We start from the raw sequence: 9106 nt of genomic DNA, 5'->3' as shown, positions 1-9106 counted from the left end.
ACTAGCACACATCCAGGAGCACCCCAGGCACCTTGGTCATCGCCCAGGGTCTGCTTGAACAATGGAGACCCCACTCCATTGGGAATAAATGCCAAGCATTCAGATGAGGGGCTCACACAGGCACATCGTTGTGAACATCTGAATTCAGCTAAGAGGACTCCCCAGTCCCATGGTTCTGTGAGGACCTTAGTCCCCTTTCAGCCCCTGGGTTTCCATCTGAGGATGAGATGCCAAACGCCAGGGTTAGGATGAGATGGTTGGATAGAAATAGGACGAAGGGGAATTGCTTCAAACTAAAAGTGGGAGATTTAGATTGGATGTTAGTAAGACTGTTTTTAGTTGGACTCACTGGAATTGGAGTCACTAAGAAGTTATATATGCCCTATTTGTGGGGGCAGTCAAAGCCTGCATAATTGAAGCCTTGTTCAAGAACATCCTGAGCAGTGACCTTGACCAGAATAGCACTGCACACAGAGAAGTCAGAGTAGTGCCTTACTGTGCTGCGTGTCTGATGTGGCCTTCATGGCTGTGCTGGGATGCTCAGATTCCTTGGCCCCGGGACAGCCTCAGCAGCTCCGTGGAGCAGGGCAGCCTGCAGGTGGTGCCCACTTGGTTCCACCTGTGTGGCCTTGCCTATATTTGATTGTGCAGTAAGAAGCTCATGTGAGAGCATTGAAAACCTTGAATCATCTCTTGCAAACACAGGCTGTAAGACTCAAGAGCAGGTCGCTTCAAGAGGCTGGGATGGAACCCATCAGCTCATCCCACTAGACCATAATGTTCTTGTCTAGCTAAGGAAAATGCAGCAAATAAAGCCAAAAGACTCATCAGGTCGATCTGCAGAGTAAGGGAAAAATAAGATTTATTGAGCTGTAGAGGCAAAAAGGAATAAGCATTCATTTGTGACTCATACTCACTGAAGGAAAATTAAATCACAGCATTCAAGAGTGAAGACAAATCACTCCGAGCACAGAACAGAACCATGAGTTGTGACCTTATATGAAGAAACATACAATTGCTGGTGCAGGAACTGCCTTTCTTCTGCGATGCCCAATGCAGATAACTCTGGAATAAAAGCCTCTGTCCAGCATCAAGATAGGGAAGTCCTATGCAGACTGACTTTGCAAGACCTCTGCCAGTGACAGCACAAAACAGCAAAAGAATCTAGGCAGTAGTAGATCCTTTTCTCAGGAGTGTGGAGGCCCTCACTTGTTAAACCAACACAGACTTCTCAGCTGTAAAGCTGCTGCTTTACATCATCTTTTCTTCATGCTTTATTTATTATTATTATTATTTTTTTCTGCACAGTAGGGTCTGATTTCAGCACACTTTGTCTCAGGCTTTATGTACGAACACTACAGGGCTTGAAAGCAACATATCCCACCTGAGCTCTGACAGTCCGCGGAGTGAAAGTGATGGAGATGACAGTAAAGGTTCCAACCTTTGTGATTCTATGTTTCTTAGCAAGCAGAGCTTGGAAGGCACAAGTTGTGATGCTGATGGTGTGGACTTGTTTGTCTCAGGAGGCTGCTTGTCCAGCAGGCGGCAATTTGGAACAGGAAACACATCCCATAAGCACTCATCCTAGTAGGGACATGACAGTAGCCACCTTGCTCAAGAGGAGCCTTGAATTGAGTGGAAAATCTTTTCCTTACCTTCAGGCAGAGTGCCTCCAGATTCACCCATCACTTTCATCCCCCCACTGTGCACAACAGCACGGAGTGTGGCTCTGTATTCTCTAAGATCTCCATGCAGGCTCTCACAGGCTGCAGTGATGTGCCCTCAGCCTTCCCTGACTGCTCTGCCAGGGCACACCGCTGCCTCCTGCCCGGCTCCCTGTGTGCCAGGACCACCTGGTTCCACCTCCTGATGGCCGTGCTGGGTTTCCCATCTGTGGCCTATCAGTGCACTGTCCCAGGCACGGCTCTGCAATGACTGCACTGCACAGGACAGGTGTGTTCGGGGTGGGGAAGAGTTCCCCAGCACAAGTGCCCATGGCAGCCCTCAGTGCACCACACTTCTCAGCAATCCTGCTTTTCAGACCCAGTGCTGCTCCAGCCGTGTCCTACACAGGGGTCTGCAGACAGCCCTGCTTTACCACCAGGAGCATGGAGACAGCTTCAGGAAAAAGCTCTGCCATAAACATGCAGTCAGTGCTGGAAATGGCTGGTGTGAGAGGCTGAGGGTGGCAAAAGTCCAGAGCCACCTTCCAGGTCCACATGTGTCCACAAGGATGTAGAGAGGAAGGGGAAGAGGGATGGAAGTGAGAAGAGAGCAGCACTGCAAAGACCACATCGTGCTGCTCTCTGTGGCCATTGGAGCTGGGAAGCTGCGGCCATGACTCAAACACAAAAGAGAGGATGGAACCACTGGGCATTAAGGGGCAGCCCAATGACAGTGAGGCTGCTGCTCTGTGTTGCAGCTGGGCTCCTGGACCCTGCACCACTCCTGCCTACATGAGTCGCTCCTCCAGTTTCAGAGGTGGTAAAACATGGGAGCACAGACAACTGAATTTCTGCTGGCTTCCTTATTGTACTTATCAACAGAGCTCCTTGTTCTATGGGTACATGAGATGAGAGTGTCAAAACACTACAAAAATGAAGCATGCCAAGAATAACGGATTTAAATTGAAGTCATGTCTGTGAAAATAATAATAAGAAGAAAAATAGAAACAAGAGATTGTTCTAACAATTTCTGAATTACTGTGAGACTCATCTTAGGCTGGCATGCATCTTGCGGATGCTGGAGAAGTATGTATTGCTCACTGCAGTCTTGATCTCCTGGTTCCTCATGCCATAGAAGAAGGGGTTCACTGCTGGAGGCACCACCGAGTACAGAAATGACACCACCAGGTCCAGGAAAGGGGAAGAGATTGAGGGGAGCTTCAGATAGGCAACCATGGCAGTACTGACAAAGAGGGAGACAACGGCCAGGTGAGGGAGGCACGTGGAGAAGGCTTTGTGCCATCCCTGTTTAGAGGGCATCCTCAGCACGGCCCTGAAGATCTGCACATAGGACAGCACGATGAAAACAAAACATCCAGATAAGACAAGGACAGTACAAGACAAGAAGCCCAACTTCCCTGACGTAGGATTTTGAGCAGGAGAGTTTGAGGATCTGAGGGATTTCACAGAAGAATTGATCCACAGCATTGCCTTGGCAGAGAGGCAGAGAAAATGTGTTGGCAGTGTGCAGGAGGGAATAGAGAAGCCCAGTGCCCCAGGCAGCTGCTGCCATGGTGGCACAAGCTCTGCTGTCCATCAAGGTCCCGTAGTGCAGGGGCTTGCAGATGGAAACGTTGAGTCACAAAAATGACTCTACACCAGGTTTGCACACTCTTTACTCTGAGTTATGCTTATGCAATTCTGGGTGCACTCGAACCTAACTCAATTTTACTCATACTTTACTCCACGTTTACTAACTCTTTACTTCGGCTTTACTCACAACTTCATTTTTGAGTGTGTTTCACTGGCACTTTAATCAAGGTTTACTCAAATTGCTCTTCAACCTTACACACACTTTACACAGGGCTTACTCACATTAATTTCAAGGTTTTACAGACACCCTATTCCTGGTGTGAACACTCTGTCATCCGGGCCTATCCACACTTTAATACGGGTAGACTCACACCTTACTGTGGGTTTTCCTCAAACTTTACTCCACATTTACCAACACTTTGCTCTGGACCAACCCACACTTTGCTCTGGGAGTTTCTCACACTTGACTCCAAGTTTACTCACATTGGACTCCTAGTGTATTCACAATTTTCTCCAGGTTTTACTCACATTTTGCACCAGACATGCACACTCTTCACTCTGAGTTTAGTCTTACTCTACTCTGGGCAGATTCACACTTTACTCTGGCTTTTACTCACACTTTACTCTGGGTTTATGAACACTGTACTCTGGGTTTACTCATACTTCTGTTTTGACTGTGTTCCACTCACATTTTACTCAAGGATTCCTCAAACTTTTCTTCAACATTACTCACACTTTACTCCTGGTTTACTCACACTTTTCTCTGGGCTTTACTGGCACCCTACCCTGGGTGTGTGCACTCTCTCTTCAGGCCTACCCACACTTTACTCCGGGATTGCCTCACACTTGACTCTGAGTTTACTCACACTTCACTCCATGATTCCTATAGGAAAGAAAGAAGATTTCAAAGGGCACCCAAGAAAAATGTTTTCTGATTTTACAAGGTGCATCTTGTTGCTTTTGGAGCACCATTGTCCAACTGATGTTGATTGAGGGTGTCTCCTAAGGAGATCTGCATAGGCAGGAGAAGCAATTGCTTGAGGTCTGACACAGTACAGACAACCTGACTGCTCACCTCCCCAGGCCTGACGTGTCTGCTGTATGCCACCTGGCACTTGCATCACTTTTCCCTACACCAGAATTCTCCACTGGAGTCTGCAGCTGGATGGTACAGTTCCTTTACACCATTCCTTTACCTGCTTCCCTAAGAGAACTGTCTGCACACAGGCACAGGATGTTGCTTCCTGCTTTAAAACAAACAACAGTAAAGCACAATACAATTTGCCTAAGAAGAGAACACACTCCTCAGCCATATCCCACCAGTGTGGTTCACCTTCCCACTAGGACAAGTACTTTACATCAGTAGACAGGAAATGATAATTATTAATGGGAAAAAAGGAAAAGGAGCAAAGCTCCACTGTGTGATCACAAGCATCCCATGCCATCTCCAAGGGCCCCAGAGATCGTGTCTGGGACAGGCAGCTTTCCAAGAGGACCTGCAGGAGAGCAGAGCCCTCTGGAAGCTGCAGATGGAACTTGGGAAGAAGGTCTCAGGGCAGTACACTGCCAATGTTGTTTTTGTCCCTGCAGCTGCAGCCCAACCCAGCACACTCAATGACCCCAGACAAGTCACTGGATTCCTGGGGGTGACCCAGTGCTGAAATGGCCACTGGGAAGCCAAGAAACTCTGATTTCTTCTCAGTGAACACAAACATCCATGAACCATTTTGGGTCATCACTGTCAGACTCTCTCTACTGCTGAGTCCCTCTCCATCTGTCCTGCTAGCTCAGCAGCACCACTGCAGAGCCCTCATTTGCCTGTGGGCCCCCCAGCTTCCCCTGTTGGAGTGGGTCCAGAGGAGGGCACTAAGATGATCAGAAGGCTGGAGCAGCTCTGCTAGGAAGAAAAGTTGAGGGAACTGGACTTGCTTAGTTTGTGGAAGAGAAGATTCTGAGGAAACTTCATTGTGCCCTTCCAGTACTTCAAGGGAATGTATAAAGAGGAGGGGGAATGGCTGTTTAGCACAGTGGCTGGTGATAGAACAAGGGGGAGCGGTTTTAAACTGAGGCTGGGGAGGTTTAGGCTAGATATTAAAAGGAGGTTTTTCACCCAGAGGGTAGTAAAGCCCTAGGACAGGTTGCCCACATAAGTTGTGGATGCCCCATCCCTGGAGGCTTTCAAGGCCAGGCTGGAAATGAGAGGCTCTGGGCAGCCTGCTCTGGTGGTTGGTGACCCTGCCTGTAACAGTGGGGTTGAAATTAGATGATCTTTATAGTCCTTTTCAGTACAGGCCATTCAATATTTCTAAGACAACATAGACATGTTTCAGAAAAAACTGAGTCATTTGTTCAGGCAGATGAGAAGACGATCCCTACTGAAATTTGTCCATGACATCATTTTCCTCACTGCATCCTTGAGCTCCTGGTTCCTCATGCTGTAGATGAGGGGGTTTAATGATGGAGGCACCACCGAGTACAGAAATGTAACCACCAGATCCAGGGATGGGGAGGAGAAAGATGGGGGCTTCATGTAGGCCAAAAAGTCAGTGCTGACTAACAGGGAGAGCACAGCCAGGTGAGGGAGGCACGTGGAGAAGGCTTTGTGTCGTCCCTGCTCAGAAGGCATCCTCAGCACAGCCCTGAAGATCTGCACATAGGACACAACAATGAAAACAAAACACGCAAATACAGCAAGAACACTAAGAACAATGAAACCAATTTCCCTGAGGTAGTCTGATTCAGAGCAGGAGAGCTTGAGGATGTGGGGGATTTCACAGAAGAACTGATCCACAGCATTGCCTCGGCACAGTGGCTGAGAAAATGTACTGATAGTGTGCAGCAGAGCATGGAGAAGCCCAGTGCCCCAGGCAGCTGCTGCCATGCTGGCACAAGCTCTGCTGTCCATCAAGGTCCCGTAGTGCAGGGGCTTGCAGATGGCAACATAGCGGTCATAGGACATGATGGTGAGGATGGAATACTCTGCTGACATCAGAAAGACAAACAGAAAGGTCTGGGCAACACATCCAGCATAGGAGATGTGCCTGGTGTCCCAGAGGGCATTGGCCATGGCTTTGGGGAGAGTGGTGGAGATGCAGCCCAGGTCGAGGAGGGCGAGGTTGAGCAGGAAGAAGTACATGGGGGTGTGCAGGCGGTGGTGGCAGGCTACGGCTGTGCTGATGAGGCCGTTGCCCAGGAGGGCAGCCAGGTAGATGCCCAGCAAGAGCCAGAAGTGCAGGAGCTGCAGCTGCCGCGTGTCTGCCAACGCCAGGAGGAGGAACTGGCTGATGGAGCTGCTGTTGGGCATCTGCAGTTTTTGGGCACGGAGTCCTGTTCAGAGTGCAGAAGATAATGACGAGTCAAGAGCTTTTTCAGAGACACTCCACCCCTATATTATAACAGTTTTTCTTTCTCTTAGGACAGGGTTCATTTAACTCCATAACTTGAATTTACATGAGCTTCACCATCCCTTGAGAAGTCAAAGATGAAGGAGCTCTTGCTTTCCTCTCATTGCCTAATCATATCCCAGCCTCCTGGATACTTTCTTCCTATGACATATTTCCATTCCTCGTATCTTTTGTCTGTCTGCACTCAGAGTGCCCATTCCTACCTCTGTGCACTTGAATTTCTACTAGAGAAAGCTGCCTGTTTGCTGGACAAGTGCATTATTCATGTCTGCAGAGAAGCATGGAAATTTCAGCTGGTGCAATCCTTTGGGAGAAGAGGGGCTGAAAGCACATGAGGAGTTTGTGCATGTAACTGCAGACTGAGAAACGTACAGTTCAGGACTCTTATAGCTGTGTTCATATTTCACATCTCCTTTCAGATCTCTGCCTCCAACTCATTCTCCTTCCCTAAGGACAGGTATGGGAAAATCCCTGCCTTGTCTCTCCTCTTGCAAAGTGCCCTTGGAGACACTCTGGGAGCGCTGAAGCTGTGATCCCCATGCCCCCAGCAGCAGAAGGTCCTGCCCTGCCCTGCCCTGCCCTGCCCTGCCCTGCCCTGCCCTGCCCTGCCCTGCCGAGGGGCTCCTTCCCCCCACACATCTCCCCGCAGCGCCCTGGGCAGCTCCCCAGGCAGGCTGAGCACCGAGCCTGGCAGGCGGCAGAGTCATAGCCTGCAGTGAGACTGACCTTGTCAGAGGCTGTCAGCGATGCTCCTCCAGTGAGCTCACAGCCTGCTCACACCATACACATCCTACAAGCTCTCTCTCCTTTCTCTGCTCTCCTCCTGTCACCTGCAGGCTGTGCTGTGTAGAAGAGCTGCTCCTGGGCACAGCCGTCTCTCTGCAGCACTGCCCACTTTTATGAGCTCCCTGTGTCCCAGCAGCCCGGCCCAGCTCTCCAGCAGAAGATGTCATTTTCTCTTCCTCACTGCTCTCCCTGGGGATGTCCTTAGGTCTCTGCATTGGCAGCTCCTGATAGACAACAGGGTCATCTCTGCACAACGTACTTTGAAGTCAGATGAATTAATCACCAGTACACAGACTGATTCCTGCAGCATTTTTTGTCCTAGCAGATTGTGTGTGCCTAGCAAAGCTGCAAATGCCCCATCTGGTGTCATGGTTTTACGATCCTTGTTATTGGTACTCCACATCATAACATCATGTAAAGCACAGGGAATTAAGGAGTAAATACTCCAGGTCTGTGGACGGACAACTTTCTGGATCCCTGGCTCTCAGGAGAGAAGAACTGCATACCCAGAGGACTCTGAGTTCAGAGGGGAAGATCAGCCATGGGAGGAAGTCCCAGGATCTCTCCCTTGCTCGCTGCCCTGCAGTGTGTGGCTTCGCTCCCCAGCCGTGCGCCTGCAGTTCAAAGCAAGGCTTTTGGTTTCAGACGCTCGCTCTCTCATTTTATATGATTTATTACCCTAAATTTCAATTTTAGTTTATAATATTGTGTTATCTTGCATTCCCATATCATATTTAGTAAAATTACATTTCCTCCTAAGATCCTTGCTGCTGATTTATTATTGTTGTTGTTATTATTATTATTGTTCATATTATCATTCATATCTTTATTTTTGGCCAGAAGGACTGCAGGCCTGCTGTCCTCTGTCACGGGCACAGATAGTTCTAGATGGCTCCGAGACAAGGCAGCACACTCAGTAATAGAAAACAAGCGATGTTTAAGGTTAAAAACAGGGATTTCTAGGAAAATAAGCGATATTTAAGAGGAAAAACAGGAATTTCTGGCAGAAAGAGCCATACTGAAAGGGAAAGACCACAGATTTAATGGGAAAAATCGATTTTTAGCCGAAAAAGCCATATTTAAGGGGAAATGCCCCATATTTAAAGGGTAAAAGAAGGATTTCTAGCAGAAAAAGCCATATTTAAGGGGAAAAACAGGGATTTCTATGAAAAAAACTCCGATTTCAGATGAAAAACCCCATATTTAAGGGAAAAACAGGGATTTCTGGCAGAAAAAAGCCAGATTAAAGGGGAAAAACAGGGATTACTGTGAGAAAACCCCAGATTGAAGGGGAGAAATAAGGATTTCTAGCAGAAAAAGGCATATTTCTGGGAAAAAAACCCAGATTTAAGGGGAAAAACAGGGATTTCTAGCACAAAAAGCCATTTTAAGAGGAGAAACAGGGATTTCTGGCAGAAAAAGACATATTTAAGGGGAAAAACCCTATATTTATTGGGTAAAAGAAGGATTTCTAGCAGAAAAAGACATCTTTAAGGGGAAAAATACCAGATTTAGTGGGAAAAAACGGGGATTTCTGGCAGAAAACCAAAGATTGAAGGGGAAAAACAGGAATTTTGAGCAGCAGAAGCTCATATTTAAGGGGAAAAATCCCAGATGTAATGGGAAAAACTGGGTTTTCTGGGAGAAAAAGCCAGATTG

At 48.0% G+C, this 9106-nt stretch overlaps 1 protein-coding gene across 1 annotated transcript; it reads right to left on the bottom strand.

The window, feature by feature from the left end:
• Positions 1–2623: 2623 nt before the first annotated feature.
• On the bottom strand, positions 2624–6562 carry LOC128091890 (olfactory receptor 14A16-like). The gene is made up of 2 exons (XM_052705296.1): positions 5665–6562; positions 2624–2771 (listed from the first exon to the last, which is right to left on the bottom strand). Exons 1-2 carry the CDS (start codon positions 6559–6561, stop codon positions 2712–2714), a joined length of 957 nt encoding a protein of 318 aa, XP_052561256.1. The 5' UTR covers position 6562; the 3' UTR covers positions 2624–2711.
• Between the last annotated feature and the right edge of the window lie 2544 nt (positions 6563–9106).

The sequence above is a fragment of the Tympanuchus pallidicinctus genome, unplaced genomic scaffold (assembly GCF_026119805.1).
Source record: "Tympanuchus pallidicinctus isolate F22 unplaced genomic scaffold, pur_lepc_1.0 scaffold54, whole genome shotgun sequence".
Classification (NCBI taxonomy): Eukaryota; Metazoa; Chordata; class Aves; order Galliformes; family Phasianidae; genus Tympanuchus; species Tympanuchus pallidicinctus.
This window is presented reverse-complemented; position numbering and strand designations above follow the sequence as displayed.